This window comes from Heterocephalus glaber, unplaced genomic scaffold (assembly GCF_053883595.1).
Source record: "Heterocephalus glaber isolate CG9 unplaced genomic scaffold, H.glaber_assembly_v1.0 deba00000594, whole genome shotgun sequence".
Taxonomy (NCBI): domain Eukaryota; kingdom Metazoa; phylum Chordata; class Mammalia; order Rodentia; family Bathyergidae; genus Heterocephalus; species Heterocephalus glaber.
Genome location: NW_028258151.1, coordinates 17734867 through 17757963, shown reverse-complemented (window position 1 = coordinate 17757963; position 23097 = coordinate 17734867). Strand labels below are relative to the sequence as shown.

The following is a 23097-nucleotide window of genomic DNA, read 5'->3' as shown; positions in this document are numbered from 1 at the left end:
CCTAGCACTGTATACTGTATACCTAAAGACTGCTGGGTCTTGCCTTATGAGAATTATACCTAAATACCTTAAAAACAAACACAATCTCTTCAGTGGTGCTAGGAAAACAGAAGGATGAAACTAGACCACTATTTCTCACAATATATAAAAATCAACTCAAAATGGATCAAAAACCTAAATGAAAGTATGAAATTACTTGAAGAAAATATAGGCTAAATACCATAAGACATTGGTCTGAGCAAATATTTTCTTGGGTAAGATTCCCAAAACAAACAATAGAAAACAGGATTACATGAAAGGAAGCTTTTGCACAGCAAACAAAATAAGAGTGAAGAGACAACAGAATGAGAGAAAATACTTTCAAATTATACATCCACCAAGGAATTAATATCCAGAAGGTAAAGGGAAGTCAACTGAAAAACTCAATAAAGCTGCCAGTGATATGGAGAAAGGGAAACTCTCACACACTTGTTGGGAAAGTAACTTAACACAGCCATCATAGAAAACAATATAGAGGATACTCAAAAACTAAAAATAGAACTGCCATATGATCCAGCATCCCACTACTGGGTGTTAACCAAAGGAAATCAGGAGGAGGAAGAGACATCTACACACCATGCTTATTGTAGCACTGTTTACAACAGCCAAGATAGGGGTCAACCTACATGTCCATCAACAGATGAATGGAAAAGAAAATGTTACACGTATACACACACACACACTATTACTTAGTCATAAAAGAGACGAAATTCTGTCATTTTGCCAACATGAACAGAAATGAAGAATGTGAAGTGGAATAAGAGCCAAGTACAGTAAGACAAATACTGCATGTTCCTATGTGGAAGCTAAAAAAGTTGATCTTGAGATGTAAAGAGTAGAATAATAGTCACTAGAGGCTAAGAAGGGTAGAGGAAGGAGGAATAGAAGTTAGAAGGATTTAAATCCTAGTGTTTTATGCACAATAGGGTGCCTAGAGTTTATAACAACTTATATATCTTAAAATAACTAGAACAATTCAAAGGTTCCCAACAAACATAAACTATCCCAATATGATCTTCATACATTGTATACCTAAATCAAATTACCATACAGTACTCCATGAATACATACAATTATGTGCCAATTTAAAAACAAAAATCTCATGCTCACACAAGAAACATACTTTGAAAGTGTTTACCCAAATCTACCCTATGCCACCTGCTGCAGAATCTATGAGGTGGCATACAAGTTCCCTGGGCATTAAAGAGGAATGGTTGCTATAGATAATACCATAATGAAGCAGTTGTACAAAACAAAGCTATCATGTACTATATCAACTAATGCTTCATGTAAACTTGTCAATCAGCTAGTAAATTTTCTAAAGAAAATATTAAATCTTCCCCTTAGTTCCATGCATGCAGCAACTCTTCTCTACATCGAAAACATGCCCCTAACACATTCTATTCTGAGTAGATTGTTCATAACAAATATGCCAAGTTAAACTGTCATCAAGGAGGACTTAACTTTATGATTCTTTTTCATTCCATTCCACATCATTCTCAGAAAAACAGCCTTTCATAAAGGACCAGGGAGTTCCAAAGCCAAGACAGAAATTTCCACCCAAGGGAAGGAGAAAGGAGAAATTAAATTCTAGCATACCCAAGAACTGTTACAATGTTCTCTGTAGTACTTAAATATTCAAATATATATTATTAGAAAAATGTCTGTTACATTGTAACTTACTTTAATTTTCCTCTAACTAGGGCCTGTGAGCATGGGGAATATTTTCCATATTCTAAATCAAAGTGAATTCCTTTCAAAAAAAATTTACTTACTGTTTCTTCTCATTCATTTCCCAGGCTTCAAGTATTCTTTCTATTAATTGACACTTTTGAAAAAGCTGAGTAAGAAAGAATATGCCAGTTAACATTTATATAAACATCAAAGTATCAAAACTTTGAAGTGAAACAGAGCTCTAGTTAAACAGAACAGTGGTAAACATAACACAGAAAGCTACACGTAGTTCTGAACTACTAGCCAATCCAAATGCAATTCGGTGGTAAGGTTACTTCAGATCCTTCGAACACTACAGGGATTCAGAATAGGACTCAGCCTCACAGAGCATCTACTAGGAAGCTCACTGCTATAAGTACTACTACAAGTGAGCAGCTGACCTGAGGCAAATCCAGAACTTATTAGCTAGTAAAATTTGGTCAGAAATATAGGGCCTGACCAAAACAAAAATAAAATAAAGAAAATTATGCCTTGGCAAAAGGACTTAAGAATCCAAAGCAATACTTAACAATTTTTAAATGTCAAAACCACTTCTACATGCACTAATATTATGTCAATATTAAAAAAGAGATGTGTCAGGCCGGGGATTTGGCTCAGTGGTTTCACCGCCTGCTGCGCAAGCGGAAAGATCTGAGTTCGATCCCCGGCACCACCAAAAAAAAAAAAAATAGATGTGTCTTGTCAAAATCCTGCAAGTCAATGACAACTGCCATGGACTGTAATTTTGGAATATGCAACGGCAGTTTACTCAGATGTCATTCATTTTTCCCAACTACTTGGTTATTCCAGCCTAGCCTTTTGTATCTTCCAGGTTTTAGAATAAATCAAGTGTGAGTTAGAAAACCTCCTGAAACTAAAAAACTTCAGAAGAAAATGTGAAGGCTGACTTAGTAAAATCACCCTGTACTTTACAGAAGAGACCCCAAAAAAAGCCTTGCTCAACATCAAAAATACTCACTTCTCCAAACTTTCAGTCATGTATTTAGCACCCGAAATTAAATTCTAGTATGCCTATGAACTGTTACAGTGTTCTCCGTAGTATTTAAATATGCAAAGTACAAAATACGTATTTTTCAAATACATTAATTTTACAAAAGAAGCAGCCACTTACATTTTTTTATCATTATCATCATTATTATCATTATTTTGTGGTACTGAGGACTGAACCCAAACAGTGCTACACTACATCGCCAGCTCTCTTTTAGTTTTTATTTTGAAAAACGGTTTTGCTGAGTTGCCCAAGCTGTCCTTGACCTTGCAATCCTCCTGGTTTAGCCTCTTGAGTTGCTGGGATTTATAGGCATGTGCCACTATGCCCAGTTAGTTTTTTTTAAAAAGCCGGTTCATTTAACGATTATCTGGTAGGACTGGACTTACAGAATCAATGGGTTAAAAATGCAATAAACATATGACACTTAAATTTTAGTACTCTGAAATGTAACTTAATCTGTCTTTATATGTCATTCCATACTAAAGTGGTAAACTACTATAACCAGAAAAGAGTAGAAGCAAAATAAAGACTGATTAAGCTTACATGTTTCAATAATATATTGTCACCAGCAGAGTCTTGATCAGTAATTGTGCCAATTTCTGTGTTTTCAAAAGGACTGGCAAGAATCAGTGCAATACAAATTTCCACTTGTGTGTGCAAAAAATTATTCCACGTGTATTTGAAGAACATATCCTACAAAAGAAAAACCACATTTTCTTCAGTTACCTCAATGTTCAAGCCACTACTTTAATACATTTACAGGATGATTTAATAAACTAAGAATGACCAGTAGGACTAATTAAAAAGAATGTGGGCTTAAAGGGGGTTTGAAATACCACTTCATACCTTAAACAATCTATCTGCTCATTCAACATGCCAGAATTTGCACAGAATCTAGTAGAAACCAATAAAAAAAGGATGAAGAAAAGACAGGGAAATATCTTTTTGTTTTCTAAGCAACTAATACAAATAGTAAGTTCAGTAAATTTTCAAAGAAACTTAAAAGAATTCCATTTTGATTCAAAAACTATTTACCAATGGTTTTTGTGCAGAGCACTGTGTTAGGTGCAATGTAGGAGACAGAGTTAAACAAAAACAAGGTTCCCAGTCTGGAAGTGCTTGTAGCTTAACAAAGAATAACCACTCCAGTATTTGAAAATTTCTAGAACAGCATCACAAACAAATGAGATATGAAAGATGCTGGCTGGCATGTGAATCACCTGGAAGGCACAAGGGTTTTTCAAATTACATTTGATATAACTTGCTCCAAACTGTTCCTGTTTTCCATCTCTAGATTAGTATGCCACCTAAGCAGATGTTGAAATGTAACTAAAAAATATCTCAATGATGCTAGGAAGCACAGCAATATGGATGATGGTATGTAGAGACTTGAAACTGGGTGAGTTCAAATCTTGACTTTCTTGCTCAATATCCATAAAATGTGTATTACCTCTCCAGAAATAATCTCAAAAACAACTACTCTTGCAGGCCGGGGATTTAGCTCAGTGGTGCCGCACAAGGCCCCAAGTTCAATCCCTGGTACCAAAAAAAACCCCAGCTACTCTCACACACAGTGCTTTTATACCCAGTATCCAAAGAGAAGTGTATATAAAATACACATTATAATGCCCATCTTGTACTGAGCAAAGATGTCCTCTGAAACACTCCAAAATCTCCTAAAATGTATATAATGAGACCAGATGTCTTGTGACAAATGCTAAGTGTTAATCCTCATAATTCCCTGTGCTGGGGATGGCAGAATAGTCAGAGCAAGCAAGCATGGGCTGCAAAGCTGGGCCAGTCCATTTCAAGCACAAACCATGACCACAGGGAATGCAGGGACACAAGCCCAGATTATTCCTGGGCTTTTCCTTTTCCCTTCCACTGACAAACAGACTACCAGCTGTCTGAAAGAAGAATGGAGGCTCAAATCTAAACACTAGGCACCCTTGGATTTATTAGATATACTGCTATGGAAAGGAGATGAAGGTGTATCCTCTTGCCGGTTCTAAACAGAAACCCAATGCTGCAGCCAGCAGACACTGGGACTGGGCTTCTTGAAGGAAAACCTGTCTAATCTTTATTGAAATGCTTTACACACAGCAACATAAGTCATTCCTGAACAATTATCAGCATCTAAAATTGACGATACATGTATTCAAATGTCTGTGAGGGAGCATCTCACCAATATGACTCCAATGCTGTTCAGCTCCATAAGGTCCCCATTTATACTGCTGGTATTGGTTTGAAGCAGGCTGGATATCAACCTAATCACGTTCAACCGGGTGTTTCCCACAGGAGGATCTAACACACCCCACGTAGTCTTCATCACACTTTTCTAAAGAAGAAAAACTTCCAATTAAATTCAGTTAAAGAAATGAACAGGGGCTGGGGATTTAGCTCAGTCGTTCTGGCGCCTGCCTCACAAGTCCAAGGTCCCGAGTTCGATCTCTGGTACCAAAAAAAAGAAATGAACAAGTGAGCTGGGGATTTAGCTCAGTGGTTTCACCGCCTGTTGCACAAGCGCATGGACTCGAGTTTGCTCCCCGGTACCAAAAAAAAAAAAAAGAAGGGCCAGGGATTTAGCTCAGTGGTTCCAGTGCCTGCCATGCAAGCACAAGGTCCCGAGTTCTATCCCCAGTGCCAAAAACAAACAAACAAACAAACAAAAAAGAAATGATCAAGCAAAAGCTATATGTGTTGAGACATAGCAATAGGCTAAGTAACCCCCCACAAAAATTTTGGCCTGAATGTTATGCTTAAGAGCAAATGTAAAGCTCCTGCTGTTATCTTTAAGGGATGATAAAATAACCACATAGAAAAAAAAATCAAGTAACTTCCCTACATAAGAAATCAAGTATACCCCTGCCATAAAACTCAAAGTTGTCCTCGAAGTTACAAAAGTCCACAGGGGAGGGTGGCTCCCAGAATTTCAAATTCTGACCAGAAATCTAACAAACTGAAAGAAGTTAAAGCAATTCTGGAATACAGTCCTCAGTCTCTGCCAAATTCATAATACAAATACAAACTGAGATGTTGCCTCTGGGTCACAACCTTGAAACATCATCAATTTAAACCTGTTTTCATCTATGAAGAAGGTTTCTAGGAGCCAGGGATTTAGCTCAGTGGTGCCACCACCTACCTCGCAAGTGCAAGGTCCTGAGTTCAATCCCCAGTACCAAAAAAAAAAAAGAAGAAGAGGGTTTCTATAGTTTGAAATCACAACACACAGAAGCAAAACACTGCAAATTTCTGAAGTCTGGCCTCTCCTTTTTGAAGGTTCATTCACACTACCCCCTCATATGCTCTGGCTCCTCTCCCTCCTGAGGCCCAATGGGACTGTAAAGTTACAGCTTTACTCAATGTTGAGACAGTTGAACTGACAGACTTTCCAAAAAGCTTCATGATAGCTGGGGACATAGTTCAGTGGTACAGTGCTTGCCTAGCTTGGATAAAACTGGGTTCAAAAGAAAGGGGGGGGGGGGGAGAAGAGGGGGGGAGGGGGAAGGGAGGAGGAGGACGAGGAGGGAGGGAGGCAAAACTTTAAAAAATCTTCATGGATCTACTTATACCTCATCGTATAGTAAAATAAGGAATAACTGCTTATTCCTGGAGTAAAAGAAAAGTCCCAAGGAGATATTGCCTCACATTGAATAAAAGCCAAGAAGAATCAGATACTGCCATGTTCCACCTACCAGGGAATATCGAGGTGACCACCTAAGACACAGGCTAACCTTTCATTACAGACCTCCTCTCTCAGATCCTTCTCCCACCTCAATCTTCCATTTGTGATGTTCTTTCCTCTTTTGTCCTAAATATTTTTTCTTTCTTTACCCTCCCATTCTTGTTCCTAGGACTGGCATGAAAGATGCCATTCAGTGTAACTGTTAAACACCAACAGGAGCATGTTCCCTGAGGTGAGCATCAACACTTTAAGTGCAGAGGGGAACCCTGCCTGCTCACTGACAGCACCTGACACCTAGAAAGACAATCTGGAAGATGAACTAGACTCCTGGGTATGAATGTGAATTACTCTATGCTGCCCCTCCTCCAAATGGTTAAACAGAACCCACAGAGTAGACAGTCATGGAGAGATATACTACATAGGAAACTGGATCTAGGAAAAGGAAAGAGCAACATGGGAGAACTGGTGCAGGAGCAGAACTCTCACAGAATCAAATCTCTTACCCTGATCTGAATCTCAGTCCCAAGTGAAGTGGCACAGAGTATAGGTAGACTGGCTCACAGACTGCTGACACCCTTTCCCATAGAACTTCACTAAGTGTGAGGAAGAACATCACTTACAGACTGTTGACACCCTCTTTCCTAGTCTTTATCATGTCCACACTCATTCCACAATTTGCAGGCACATGCTCTCCACTGAAAATCTAGTGCACTAAGCCATGGGTTTTCCATACTGCACATTAAAACCCCAACTTCATACCTCTTAAGTAGGGCCATCTGTCTACCAGATTGCTTCCATTCTCAACGAGAAAATACAATTTCAAAGATGAAAGCCTGAAAACTTAACTTCACCTCAAAGATGTGAAAAGAACATGCTACAAGAAGAAAACTGCTTATTTTATTGGCACACATGTACCTACAAAATTTAAGGAAAGAAAAAAACCTGGAGTTTTCTAAGCAGATAAATATTTTGTGCAATTTTGTCTCATTTACCAGTTTATATTTATATAGACAATATTTATATAGATAAAAGCTAATGCACATGCTGACCATAGCCAGCAAGGCTCATATGCTTTCCGGCAACTGCTCACACCACATTCCTGGCTAGCCAGCCAAGCTTTGAGACAGCTTGCCTACCTTGGGTGGTTCAAGCAGGAGTTCATGAAAAGATCGAAGTCTTCCTCTGATGGCTTCTAGAACACTCTTATTGACTGAACATGCTGAATGACTCATGCCTGGTGGGCAGATCTCTATATGGCCTTCAAATCTTGAAACAAAGGTAACTTTAGTTATTATAATTTCAGAATAGATCAAGGTGCTCCCTATCAACCATGTAGGCAAATCCTCAACAATTACCTAACTCTGTAATTATTAACAGCAACATTTCTGGCTGCAAGAAGGGATACCGACTGTATCTTAAAGTAAAAGAGGGGGCTAGGCATGGTGGCACCCTGGGAGGCTGAGGCAGGTGGATTACAAGTTCAAGTCCAGCTTGTACAATTTAGCAACTTAGCAAGATCCTTGGGGGGAAGGGGAAGGAAGGTCTGGGATATAGCTCAGTGCAAAAGCCCTGGGTTCAATCTCTGATACCCACCTCCCCCCCACACACACACAGTAATAAAACCTTCCTGAGGATCAAGCAACATGACCTGAATCCAAAAGGGCTACAATATCTGGTGAGAAATTATGTGATCTCTCTATAGTCTCTTAAACCTCCCAACTCCTTGTAACTATTATACTAATAGCATGTCTCTAACGAAAATTTGGAAAACAAACGGAGATACAATTCCTAAATTACAGGGCACATCATACTGTCCATTAGTTTGGGATGCTAATAATAAAGTCTGTATGTGTTCCATAAAGTCACTCCTGCCTGGGTAATAAACACTATTTCCCATTAAAAAGGTTTAAATTATTCTTCTACATGAAGCCCAGTCTATAGCCATTATGACCTATCACTTGTAAGAAAATCATTACAGTGGAATGAGATTCCCAAATCCCAACTGGTGTTAGTGACTACAAGGGTATAGTGGTTCTCAAGGTGAGGGCAGAAAACAGTCCTGACGGGGAGGAGGACATCAAGGTTAAGGTCTAAAAATGCGAGTATGAAGTTCAAATCAAAAGATACACCTAAAAGTGGTATGTTGACTCCAGGGTAGTGCAAAAATAGAGGTTAATATGTTGCTGCTGGAGCGAGACTAACTGAGCCCAAATCCAGCCTCTTCACTATTTATTAATTATAATGTAGAAAATAGGGCCAATCCAGACTACTGCTCCTTGACTGCTGTGAGACCAGGCTAACGCAAAGAGCTGAGAACATCCCCAAGTGTGAGTGATTTCCAACTCTGAGGGCTCAGAGAACAGCATTCATAAACTCTGAGAAGGAAGGAACAGAAAATGCCTCTGGCTTTAAATACAGTACTTAAAAAAATGTGTAGGGGGTTCTAATAATTTATGTAGCCAAATATAGTTTTCTTCATTAAAGTTTCTGTTAAGGCAGGCATGCTTCAAAGTTCTTTGTAACTCCGTAATTCTAGAGTATTTGCACATTTTTTCTAGTATTTTAAAATTTAACTCACCTGAATTTACTTTTTATAAAATAGCCAGCATAGGCCCATTTTTGCCACTTAACTATCTTTCTAGAACTGGCCTTTCTTCATTTTTATGTGTAAGAAAATAAACTACATACTAAAATCTCTTAATCATTCATATAAGTTTTACTTACTGATTTAATACATGCTTTTAGTAACTATCATTTTATGTACCTACCCTGACCTAAGTACTACAGTCAATATCCATGGCGTGTTTATAATACACTGGAATTGAAGTCCCATATTTATTGTAACAATAGTGCATTTTAATATGCAGTAGGCAAATTCTTAGATTCATGTCCATTTTTAAGAAACTGCCAAGTGCTGTTTACAAAGTGACTCCATACTTTGTGTTCCCAACAGTGATGTGTGAGGCTTCCAGTTGTTCCAAATCATTACCAGTAGTGGGTACTGTCCATTTTGTTCTTGAGGTTCAGCTGAATGGTGGCTCCCAAAAGAAATGTTTATATATGCTAATCCTCAGAGACTATAAATAGTTCTTTGAAGATGTAATTAAAAATCTTGAGATGAAATATTATTCTGGATTATGCAGGTGGCCCTAAATGCTATGACAAGGCTTCTTATGAGAGAAGCAAGAAACACAGACAAGATGCTGAGACAAACCGTATCTGGCCACAAGGCAGGTATGCCAAGGGTCACTAGAAGCTGGAAAAGACAAGAACAATTTTCTCTTAGCAATTCTGGGAGGAATATAGCACTGCTGACGTCTTGATCTTGGACTTCTGGGATTCAGAACAGTGAGAGAATAAATCACTACTATTTTAAGGAATAAAGTTTGAGGGTAATTTATTTATAGCCACAAATACAGGTTCTTTGAAAGGCTATAGTGGTATCACAATGTGATTTTAACTTTAATTTCAAATGATGCTGATCAATTTTTCACGTATTTATTTAAAATGAATATATACACCTTTTATTTTTCAATTGTCTGATCAAGTCTTTCCATTTTAAAACTGGGCTGTTTTCTTATTCTTTATGTATACAGATACAATTTCTTTCTCACACATGATTTGGAAATATTTTTCTACCAATTTGTGGCTTGTCTTTTTTTTTTTTTTTTAAGACTGGGTCTCACTGTGTGTAGCACAGGCTTGCCTTGAACTCAAAGAGATCCTTCTCCCTCAGCCTAAGTACTGGCATTACAGGTATGCACCTGCCACCACACCTGATTTTTGTCTTTTTAGTAGAGCTTTCCAATGAACAGAATATTTTAAATATAGTCTTGAGTTATCAATTTTCCTTCTGTAGTCTGCAGGATCGAACCCAGGTCCTCATGTATGTCTGTCAAGGATTCTACCCGAGTCATACCACAAAAATTTTCTTTCTTGGATTGGATTCTGATAATATATCTAAGAAAAATTTATCTAACTCTGTGTCAAACATTGTCTTCTGTTATCTTCTAAAACCTTCAGTTTTATGATGTACGTTTAGTTATATGACCCATTTCAAGTTAATTTTTATATAATCTGCAAGGTAGATATGGAATTCCATTTTTTTTTGATATATGTACAACAGATCCATGACCATTTGTTGAAAATGCTTTCCTTTCTCTACTGAATTCCCTACATATCTTTGTCAAAAACCTCATATATGTGTGGGTCTACTCCTGGACTATTCTATTCCAGGGATATATAAGCCTATTCTTTCACCACACTATCCTGTCTACTACAGATTTTTGTAAGAAGTCCTGGAAGCATAGAGCATGAGCATTCTAGTTTTGGTTTTCTCTTGGAAAATAGTTTTGACTATTGTACTTGCTTTGTATTTCCATTTAAGTTTTAGAATTAACTCCATTTCTATTAAAAATCATGCTTAGATTTTGACTAGAATTGCACCAAATCTACAAATCAGTTTGGGGAGAAATGACATTTTAACAATGTCTAATTTTTTAATCTATGAACACAGTATTGGCATTTACTTAGGTCATCACTGATTTCATCAACATTCTAAGAGTTTTGGCATTAAACCTTAAACACATCTGGAGTATATCTCAGATTTCCTTTTCTCTATGGTATAATAAAGGGTACATTATAAATTTCAAATTTCAACTGTTCACTGTTAGTGTGCAGAAATACAATTAGTTTTTAAATACTGACTTTGTATCCTGAAATCTTGCTAAACTTGTTCATTCTAAGAGACTTATTAAAAAATACTGGTTAGGGATTTTCTACAAACACCTTTCCCATTATCTGTGAACAGATAGTTTTAGGCTGTCCTTTCCAATCTGGACATCTTTTTCCCTTCCTGCCGACTGTGTCACTGGCCACGATCTTCTTGAACAACGGCGAGTTGGCATTGTAATGGTGAATATCTGTGCCAAGTCCCTTAATTTTGGGGGAAATTATTTTAGTCTTTATCACACATTCAAATTCCTTTTTTCTTCTTTTTACTAATTTGCTGATATTTATCATGAAGGAATTTATTTACCACCCCCCCATCCAACCCCTGCTTTACTAGGGATCAAACTTAGGACCTTAGGAGAGGCAAGCAGGGCACCACTGAGCTAAATAGCCAGCCTCATAAAGGAATTTAAAATGATAAGGTTTTTCTTCATTACTCTGCTGATATGTTGATTTGTGAAGGATGAAGAGGCTTGCATTTCTTGCACTCCCAAGATAGAGACAGGGAAGGGGATGTCGTTCAGTGGTAGAGCCATTGCATAGCATGTCTCAGGCACCATAAAACACACAGAGTGTGCATACTCCACCCCAAACACAAGGGGACTGAAAAATGACAGACTAGTAATCAGCAGCAAAATTCTCCCTGAGACCTAGAATTCAGACTAGAAATTAACAACATGGTGAAGAGAAAAAAAAAGTAGACCAGCAGGAATCAGGAAGGAACTGACAGGAAAATTAGAAGCTACAGAGAAGTTGGAGCAATGGAACACAATGCAGAGAAAATATAAAGCAGTCTGGAAGTTCCACTAGCTCCTGTGAAGGGGAAAGCTGCCTCCACAGATGCAAGATAAGCCCCCAGTGCTGGGAGCACCAAAGACAAATAGTGGACTGGGACAGTGTCAAGGGCCTGAGGAGGAACCTATAGCTGTTGTGAACTACAAAAGCAGCATAGGGTTTTACTCCAAGGTGATTTCTTCTGCATAGTGGGAGAAGAGAATCAAGCACACTGTGACCATATTGCCAGAGAGAGCTTAATCAGGCATCATTTCAGGAAGGGGTTGATATTTAAGTTTGAGACTCAGAACAACAAAAAAAACTCCACTTCAGGGTTCCCAGTGTAACTTCTTCCACAGTGACTGGGTGAGAAAGAGCCACAGGAGACACTGGTCAACAGGGAAGTGAGCTAGAAAGAGAACACCTGAGAAATTTAAACTCAGACCATGAAGGACATGGGCTCCACCCTCCAAGGTGAGAAGCTATGCCAGGCTTGTGTTGCACACAGAAACAACTGGGTCTGAAAGTGTTGGCATTAAGTACTTGAACAACTGTCCTGCTACCTATATCCAGAACAGATTTGAGATCTGATTGTCTCCCCATCTACCAACATGGGCAAGAATATACCTTGGCTTTGAAGGTTGCTACAGGCTGGGGTAAACAGAGGGGCCTCTGGAAAGTGGGGTACCTCATAAATACACAGGTCATAAAGAGAGGCAGAAAAAAGCACGAGTTCCTGGATTCCAAAACTGCAGATCCTAGAAAAAAACCCATTCATTCAAAATTACGGAAAAAAAATAATTTTCCTGGTTTTTTGGGACACATTTTCTTTTTTTCCCTTTCCTTCCTTCCTCCCTCCCTTCCTTCCTTTCTTCCTTCCTTCCTTTTCTTTCTTCACTGGTTGTTTTGAGGTTTAGAGAATTTTCCTTTCTCCTTTTCTAATTTTTTTCTTTTTGCCTTGTAATTTTAACTGTTAATTTTTTTTGTTATTCTTCAGATTTTTCTCCCTTCTTTTATCTTCCTTTCCTTGTTTATTCTTTTCTGTTAACTATTACCTAATTCTATAAATACCCTTCTTATTAATAGTATCCTTTAACTCACTTTTATAGCCTCTTTCTCATCTCCTATTGCTTAATTTTTCAAATTTCTCTTCATTTCATTCTCCTGTTCTCAACCCCTTATATTAGTGGTGGCAAACCTACAGCATGCATGCTGCAGTGGGCTATATCACTGAAAGTTCTAAAAGATTCGCCATCACCTCCCTATATCAATATTAGTATAACCATTAAATTTAATAATCCTCAGTCAACTATAAGTTATTAATGAATTCTTCTCTATTGCTAATGGAAGTATAGCTGTTGAATTTAGTAGATATTTACTACACTTCTATTCAATATAATTCTGGAAACATTAGCCAGAGCAATTAAACAAGAGAAAGAAATAAAAAGGATATGGGTAGGAAAATTAGTAGTTAAAAGTACTGTTACTTACAATGAGTTTCTACATATAAGACCCCAAAAACTCCTTGTAATTGTTACTACTATATAGTTCAGGCTGATCTTGTACTCACTATGTAGCCCAGGCTGGCCTTAAACTTGTGATGATCCTCCTGCCTCAGCCTCCAAGTGCTGGGATTACAGGTGTGCACCACCACACCCAGCGTTGTCGTTTCTTCCTATTGGCGAGTTTCTTTAACCAATATATAGTGATCTTCTTTGGCTCTTTTGATTAGTTTTCACTTGAAGTCCACTTTGTCTGAATATAGTAAGATAGCTATGCCTGTTTTGTTAAGGGTATCTATAGCATGGATTATTATTTTCCATCCTTTTTTTTTTTTTTTTCGGTAACCATGGATCAAGCTCAGGACCTTGTGCTTGTGAGGCAGGCACCTGCACCACTGAGCTAAATCCCTGGCCCCCATCCTTTGATTTTTAATCTGAGTTTCCTTATAGGTTAAATATGCTTCTTGTATATAGCATCCTGTTGGATTTTATTTCTTGCCGCACTCTGACAGTTTGTGTCTTTCACATTTGGAATTGAGACCATTTACATTAAGAGTTATTATTGATAGGTACCGACCAGTTCCTGTCATTGCTTTATTTTCCTGTTGTTGATTCCCTGTCTACGTAACTGCTCACCCTACCTACTGTACTCATTCTATGCGACTTTTTGTCATGGTTAGTGTCTCTTTCTAGGGTAACCTTAAGAATTTTCTGGAATGCTGGTTTAGTGGTCATGAATTTCGTTAGGTTCTCTTATGAAAGCTTATTTCTCCACTAATTTTGATAGGTAGTTTTGCAGGATATGTCACCCCATTTTGGAAATTGTTTTCTTTTTAGGGCTTGAAACACTTTACTTCAAGCTCTCATGGCCTTTAAGGTTTGTGTTAAGAAGTCTGCTGTAATTTTAATCCGTTTTCCTTTTTAGCTTTTGTCTAACTGCTTTTAAGATTCTATTCTTGAATTGGACTTCTGGGGTTTTGACTACAACATGTTATGGAGAGATTCTATTCTGATCATGGCTATTTGGGATACTACATGTTTCATTTATTTGTATGTTAAATTCTTCGACCTTGTTTGCAAAGTTTTCAGCAATTATTTCAGTAAACAGGTTTTTTATGCCATTTGTGCTGTCTTGTCTTCACTAATTCCAATTAATTTTAGTCCTCTTTGTATCATCTAAGAGCTGTTGGATCCATTTTTCATATTCTCTTGTTTTTAAGATATTTCCCATTAATTGGCCACTGACAACAGCCCTGTCTTCTAGTTCTGAGAGACTGTCCTCACACACTGGTCACTCCTGCTACCCATAGTTTCAACAGAATTTTTAATCTCCTGAATTTCTATCTGGAGCCCTTTTATGGACTCTAATCCAGAGGGGGTCATGTTGAGGCTTGTTTACTGCAGTGGAAAGTTTTGTTTCTAGCATGAAGATTTCTTTAGTTAATGTCTACTTTTCAATGGCTTCTCTGGGCGTGGCTAACTATTGACCTTTGGCTCTGTCCCAGGATCCAAACATTTCCATTTAACTTGAGATGGGAGGTTGTAGAGTGTTTGGCCCAATATGCAGTTCTCTTGGAATGGGCCACAGTATTGCTAATGACCCCTAGGCAATCTAGATATAGACAAATCAAGAAAACCAATTAATAGCAACAGGTATAACTTTGCTATAGCAATAAAATCACCATCAATTAATTATATCATTAAATGCAAACTCAATAATGACAAATGCTAAGGACCAATAAAGCACCACCCTTGTTCACAGAAGAGATCTATAATTATAGTATGAACAATAAGATAAACCAAATACTAACCTACTATTTTTGTTTTGTCTTTTGAGATAGGGTCTCATTATGTAGTCCAGGCTGGTCTCAAACCTGAGTGCTGGGATTACAGGCTTGTGACACTATGCCTGGGAATCTATAGTGACCTACAGTAAATATCTACTAAATGAAACAAGTTTCCTCTACTAACAATAGCACAGTACTCAACAACAATGGAACAAAATTAATTATCTAGAGATTCATAAAGCTTAGTAGTTATATGACTAAAGGTGGACGGAGTGGGGAACTGAAAAATGGGGGTGGCAAAATTTGAAAAATTGATAGGATATGAGGAGGAGAGAAAATTAAGACAGGGGGTCCCACTGAGTAAAAGGAAATTAACAGTGATAAAGAAGACTCACTGAAAAGAACAAACATGAACCAGAAGAAAAAGATAAAAAGCAAAAACAGGAGATTAAAAAAAAGGAAAAAATGTTGAAAGCGAAAAAATAAACTAAAAGAAAGAATAAACTGGGGGAAAAAACCCAAAGGAAAGATAAAAATAATACAAAATAGGAAAAATTTAAAAAAGATTTAGTCAAAGTAAGAATTCCTGTGTTACTGAGTGAGTGGTTTCTTTCCATAACTTGCATTCTTGGGATGCACCCAGACACGATTTTCTATGCCTAGCTTTAGGACTCATAGGTATTTGAGGTGCCTCCTTGCACTAGAGGTCCCTCTGTTTGTTCCCCTCAGAATGTGGTTACCATTCAAACCAATGTGTGTCCTCACTCCCACTGGTAGATGGGGAACGCAACCAGCCCTCTGTTCTCTGCTGGATGTAGGCTGCAGGCGTGTGTTCAAGCGTTGGACTTAATGTCAACAGCTGTGGGGTCTGCTTGTCTCTGTAGAGGATCTGGTTGGTTAGTTAATTTTTGTCTCTGCTGCCCTATGCTGTGTAGCCCTGGGGACAGAGCTGCTACTGGGTCTCAGGTCTAGTCTCTCCAATGATGGTGAGGGGGCTGCTGCTCTGAGTCTACTCTCTTGTGTGTGTGTGTCTGTGGGAGGTACTGTGCCATATTCTCCTCAAAATTCTTATGTTGAGGGCTGGGGATTTAGCTCAGTGGTTCCAGTGCCTGCCTCACAGGTGCAAAGTCCCAAGTTTGATCCCCAGTACCAAATAAAAAAAAAAATTTCTTATGCTAATATTCTAACCTCCAACATGAAAGTATTAGGAAGTGGAGCTTTTGGGAGGTAATTAATTAGGTCATGTACTGGAACCCTCATGAATGGGATTAGTGCTCTTATAAGAAAAGAACAGAGTTTGCTTCCTCTTTACTATGTGAAGATACAGTAAGAAGGCAGCCACCTGCAAATCACACCAATTACTAGGATCTGCCAATTCCTTATCTTAGGCTTTTTAGTCTACAGACTGAGAATTACATGTGTTGGTTAAGCCCCCAAGTCTATTGTAATCTGTTATAGCAGCACAAACTAGGATACTTGTAAAAATTCCATATGTACTTCAAAAGTGTTCTGTTGTTCCTTGGGGGAACGTCCTGCAAGCGTCAATCAGGAAAGAGTTCATTGCTAGTGTTGTTCAAGACTTCTGTACTGATTTTCTGCCTAAATGTTCTGCCAACTTCTATTTCTATTTTCTATACAGAAAAATTACAAAGATAGTACAGAATCCCCATGTAACCTATATCCAGTTTTCTTCTATTAATACCTTACATTAGTACCATACTTTTGTCACAATAAACCAATATTGACACATAAAATTCATTATTCAGATTTTCATTAATTTTTACTTAATGCATTTTCTCTGTTGTGTAATCCCATCAAAGATATGACATCATATTTAGTTGTCATGTCTCCTTAGCCTCTTTTTAACTGTGACAGACTTTGTTTTTTGACTACCTTACAGTTGAGGTATTTACCTTACAGGTATTTTGCAGGATATATCCTTCCACTGAGGGATACTGGTGTTTTTCTGATGGTTTGAGGTATTCGGTAGGAAGACCACAAAGCTAAAGTGCCATCTCCAATATATTATATCAAGGGTATGCACTATCAACATGCCTTATCACTGCTGCTGACTAATTACCTAGCTGAGAGAGTGTGTCAGGTTTCTCCATTGAAAAGTTACTCTTTTTATTCTCTTTTTCCACACTGTACTGTTTGGAAGGAAGTCACTAAAGGCAAACCACACTTAAAATTAAGTGAGGAGTTATATTTCAGCCCCTTGAGGATGGAGTATCTAACATGACCTATTTGGAATTCTACATGAGAGATATTTTCTCTATTTTTTCAATCATTTGCTTATATCACCATAGCTGTACATCTTATAATTTTGGCTGTAATACTAATTTATTTTGTTATGCAAATTATTTCAGCTTTGGCCACTGGAAGTTCTTGCTATTGCCCCCAGTGTCCCTTTGACAGATGCCACCATTTATATTTGTATGTGTGTATAATTTGAGAGCTTCTTTAATTTCTGGCACTGTTAAGATAGTCCAGACTTGAATGTTTAATGTCCTACCAATTTCTCAAAGGATTTCTGGTTCCTTTCATCTAATGTCACTCACTATAAATGGTACTACAAACCAAGATTTGGACAGAGGATATTTGTTCCTGGTGCTTTCACATTACTTCTGGGCCCTCTGAGCTTATAAGCAATTACCCTTTTTTATTTAACTCTTTTCATTTTGTTACGGGTAACTTCTAATATCCTAAGCTGATTTTCTGCTCAATTATGTCAAGGTTTATCAATAAGCCCAGAGACATTCTTCATTTGTGCAATTTTTCATTTTCAACATTTCTATGTGATCTTCCACCTCTCTGCTAAAAATTCTCCATCTGTTTGTATTCTGTCAACTTGTTCCACAAGTCTTTAACATGACAATCATATTTATATTAAATCCCCCAACAGTTTTAATTTTTTTCTTTTGTGTGTGTGTGCGTGTGTGTGTGTGTTTTGAGACAAGATCCTCCCTATGTAGTTCAGGCTGGGCTTGAACTCACGGCAATCTTCCTGCCTCATTCTCCTGAGTATTGGAATTGCAGGTATGCACCACCACACCTGGCAATTCTAATATTTTTGAGTTGAGTTCTATTATTGCTTGGGAATTTGTTAGGTTCTTTCCATCTTATTTTTTGTACCTCATAATTTTTGGTTGAAAGGTGGACAGCTTGTGTAGAAGAGTAGAAACTAATATACATAGTATTTATGTAACAATGGATATATCTCTTTTTTCCTAGGCATTTAGTTACAGGGGATTTGAATCAATCTAGTAAGCAGCTGAAGTACATTGAGGTTTTGTTACTATGATTTCCGTCAGTGCACTAAAGACTTCAAATCTCTCCAGTTACTGTGGATTTACAGTCAGGACCAGTGTGCCAAGTTTTTCTCAATGTTTGTTCCACTGTTGGCTTAAGATGTTCCCTTTAAGCTTCTGTCACACACCCTGGGAGAGCCTCCTTCAATGTACTAGCCGTTCCTCCAGCAGCAACCTATTATTTGTTTCTTGATACTTGGGGGCCTGATAGAGGGATAGGGTAGGGGGAAATGGCTCTGGTGTTTTGGTTTAGCCTCAGTCTTAGTGTCCTTCAGTCTCAGAGGTAGGGAATTCTCAGTGATCTTGCCCTTGGTCCAGTAGTATGGGACCTCTAATGGTCTGGGCTTAGAATGTGTTTCTGCCTATTTCATGGGTTAAACGGGTTCTTTTGCTGGTCCTTTCCTCCCACTACAAATGATCTTCACTATGTCTTCAGAGTTTGCTTCCCTTTTCTCAGGGGCTTAGGAGTTTTGTTCAGTACTCTTGGAGGAGTATTGTACAATCCCAAAGGTTGCTTTTTCATTGGTGAGGCCTACACTACAACAGAAGCTTTCTTTCTTGCCTTGTCACAAGTGTTTTTTCTTGCCTTGTCACTAGTGTTTCTCTGAGGAAGAGCAAGTCACCCCGGTGTCCATAGCTTTCAGGGTTTCTTCATTCCCTCTGCCCTCTCAAATGTTTTGGGAATTACATAACCCACTATTACTCCAATACTCTTTATTTTAAAAATCTGAACTAAACTTTCAACAAAATGATAAAGAAAACTGCTAGTTTAACATACCTTCAATATGCACTAATTTGCCCCTTATTTTTTGAGCTTTGTTTGGAATTCACTTCGTTTTTGCAACATTTGATTTCAATTATTTATTCTTAACACTTAAATTTCATAATCATACTAATTTTCACACAGTTATCTGTTTCTTGATCGTAACTTACCAATATATTTTCTTAAGTTCTTCATTCTTATGAATCTTTCCATTTGGCTTTGGTAAGTAACTGTACCCCAGGAACTGTCCAAGATAGAACACTGAGTTCTCATGTGCTCCAAAATGGCTCTTTTGCTCTCACACATCAAGAGTGTTTCCAGGCTCACAATCTTGCCCTCTGCTTTCTCACATTTAGTTTTACAAATGAGATGCCTAGTAATCTGACTGGCTTCATAAATGGCTCATTTTTCTTATCTGGATACTTTTTTTTTTTTTTGGTACCAGGGATCGAACTCAGGTCCTTGCACTTGCGCAGCAGGCAGCGAAACCACTGAGCTGAATCCCCGGCCCTGGATACTTTTAAGATTTATTCTTTATACCTGAGATTTTGAAATCTTATCAGCATAAAGCTAAAATCTGAGTTTTATTTTAAATATTTAACCTTGCTTGGTATTTTATAAACTTTTCTGGTCTGAGAATAAAAATTCTGGCCAGAAATTTCCCTCTATTACTTTTTTTTAATTGTCTTTTCTGATTAGTTGTATAATTAAGTGTTTTCATATGTAAAACTCTATGCTTTTTCTCAGATTTATTTCTTTAAGTCATAGTAGTCCACATAAGCCTACAGCCCTGGCTAACATGTTTTCAAATCCTTGCAAGTGACAGTGAGTGCTATGGCTTAGACACAAAAGCAGCAAGATACTCATGCACCACAACCTGTATAACAACTTAAGTTGCTTAACTTATTTAAAATATTATTTACCAAGGAAGACATACAAAATTGGAGATACAACCTCCCAAGTGCCAACAAACAGCACTTCCATTATCATTAACCCAAGATTAAACAAACCAGCAACATATCAGGAACTGGAGAAGCTGGGGTTAGTAAGGTTGTTTTAACTCTTAGCATTTAAAAAAATCTAAAAGAAAAATAATATAGATTGTTTCACAAAATAAACGGAAAGCTTACGTTGGTCGACGTGTCTCAAGTAAAGTCAGTAAAATCTGGATTGCACTGACTATGGCTGATTCATTTTTCTCCTTGTGGAAAATATTTGATAGAAGCTGCTCTATAATTTCTTGCCTAGGGAAATAAATAAATAGTCAGGCACTAATTGCAAGATCATTTAACACTAACAACTCATATAAGAGTTCATCGACTCATGGGCACATTTATTTTGCTTAAGAATTTATTTTAGTATACGTATTAAAGTAATTTATTTCTGCTTATTTTAAATGCAACTCAGAAACACACACACACACGTGCACACACGCACATGTGCATGCATGCACACCCTACTTTCTCTCAGCAAAATAACCTGGGCCCTGCTTGCCTTTGTCAATCTTGTTGACAGGTAACAAATTTCAAAGCTGGAAGTCACCTCTTCCTGAGACCAAGGAGTGATGATGACTGAAGGTAAAAAGACTTAAAATCTTTCACTCCCTCCAACAGGAGGTAAAATTTTCAAAAAGGTCAATTAGAAACCATAAATGTTTCTCCACAAATGTAAGAAGTATAATTAACAAGGGCCAGGGATTTAGCTCAGTGGTTCCAGTGCCTGCCTCGCAAGCGCAAGGTCCCGAGTTTGATCCCCGGTACCAAAAAAAAAAAAGAGAGAGAGAGAGAAGTATAATTAACAAAGATCTAAAACAGGTAAAAAACAAACCGAATATCAACTGTTACCTTTTATGCTACAATTAAAACTTGGTAAATCAAAATAATATGGTAGCACTGAAATGGATCTGACTAACCTACTGCCAAACATCATTTTCTACAGATGCTTCCATTATATTTCTCTCACATGAATGCAATGTCACAATTAACAGAAAACACAAGGGTAGTCAGTACTTAAATTTATATGGACATTCTCTAGGGAAACCTAAGTTTCTCAGGATCTCAGTGACTTTCCAAATATATGTGAAGTAAGAAAAGGAATCTCAGTCAGGTGTAGTAGCACACATCTGTAATCTCAGTATTCCAGAAGCCCGAGGAAGGAGGATTCCATCTTTGAGCCCAGCTTGAGCAATTTAGCAAGAACCTCTCAAATACAAAATTCAAAATGGCGATGGGGAGGTAGCTTGGTGCAAAGGTCCTGGGTTCAATCCCTAATACTACCAAAAAAATATATATCGCTTAAAATATGACACGCAGCTAGGTCGTTCCTGGTTGCTTGCCTGGTAAAGACACCAAAACCCCAGGGTACAGCTGTGTTGTTTTGCACACCAGCTCCCTTAACCCTAGAGCGACAAGGAGGAGAAAATAAAGCAAATAAAACTGGTATTTAACCTAACTTCATAAGATCTCCTTTTAGGAAGAGGTTAGGAAGGACAGACCAGCACTGAAACTGCCTATGAGACCACCAGCCCAAACAGTGCTGTATTCAGCATAGCATACATTCATCTGCAGGATAAGCATTAAGTTTGGAACTGAGCTCTGGAAAACAGACTTTTACTAAGCATGTATATTCTTCAGATGGTGGCTAGCCCTAATGTAAGGGGTGTGATGCAGCAGAAAACCACACATGCTTATACTCTGCTCATTCAACAGTAGTATTACTATCAGAGAGCAAAATCACACTTTCATAAGTACTTATGCCTGAAGACAATGTCTAACAGGCCCAAGTCATTTCATGGCTATATCATATTGGAATTCTGCCATAACCACGAATAAATTCTGATGAACAATGACGTTATTACAAGCAAAAACTTGAACATCAAGATTCAACAACACAGTATTTGTGCCACATTCTGAGTATTACTTAGACATATGACTTCCATCGAATTATAAATGAAGCACTGAGCTTGTCAAACAAATCAAAGGAATGCCTTCATATTCTTTAGATAAAAAGGCGCTTATTTACATGAGAGAGAATATACAGAGTCTGCCAAAAAACGTATACACACTTCAGGAAAAGAAATTATATGTTTTTTCAACAGGTGGTGTTACCCTCATATGGGGGACCCTAAAGGATGTCATATATCACAGAAAACCCACAACACCACAGGCCCTTACAGAAGAGATTGAAAATCTATGTGCAGCAATCTCAATGACCAACATTACCCAAGCAGCAGTTTACTGTAGTAATAAACATCTAGAACCTAATGGGCACCACTTAGAGCACCTCTTGTAATTGTAAACGTCGAAGGTAACTTCTATTAATCTCATGCCTCAATAAATCTACTATTAAAATATTTATACAAGTTTTTCTTTTCCTGAAATGTATATACTTTCTTGGGGGCAGACTCTATTATTTACTTTCCTATTATTAATAACAAGAGTACTAGATGAGTATTAATAACATTTATGATATGAATTTATGCATGAACTATGTAGGTTCTTTATAAATACCTGTGGGACAATATCTCATTTTGATTTTTGTTTTTCATACAGAAAGCCACAAGAAAGACTTCTATAAAACTGGCTCAAATTGAGTCAAATCCAACTCACTCTAAACTCATTAGTAACCAGAATTAAGAGATACACAGTCCAATCCTCAGATAACTATTTCATAAATTTCTGAATTTTAATCTTTTCCAGAGCCACTACATGGAATCCATCCAATTTAGGTGCAGATTGCATCCCAAGCTAAATACTTATCACCAAACACACTTCAGTACAC

General features: G+C 37.7%; 1 protein-coding gene across 31 annotated transcripts in view; it reads right to left on the bottom strand.

Moving 5' to 3' along the window:
- Positions 1-23097, bottom strand: part of Ppp6r3 (protein phosphatase 6 regulatory subunit 3) — a 151185-nt gene that overhangs the window by 45893 nt on the left and 82195 nt on the right. For all 31 annotated transcript variants that reach the window (XM_087205414.1, XM_087205428.1, XM_087205417.1 and 28 more), the window contains 5 exons: positions 20448-20561; positions 7586-7715; positions 4950-5102; positions 3308-3457; positions 1815-1879 (listed from right to left, as the gene is read on the bottom strand). In XM_087205414.1, coding sequence (XP_087061540.1) covers positions 1815-1879; positions 3308-3457; positions 4950-5102; positions 7586-7715; positions 20448-20561 — 612 coding nt within the window. The remainder of the gene's footprint in view (positions 1-1814; positions 1880-3307; positions 3458-4949; positions 5103-7585; positions 7716-20447; positions 20562-23097) is intronic.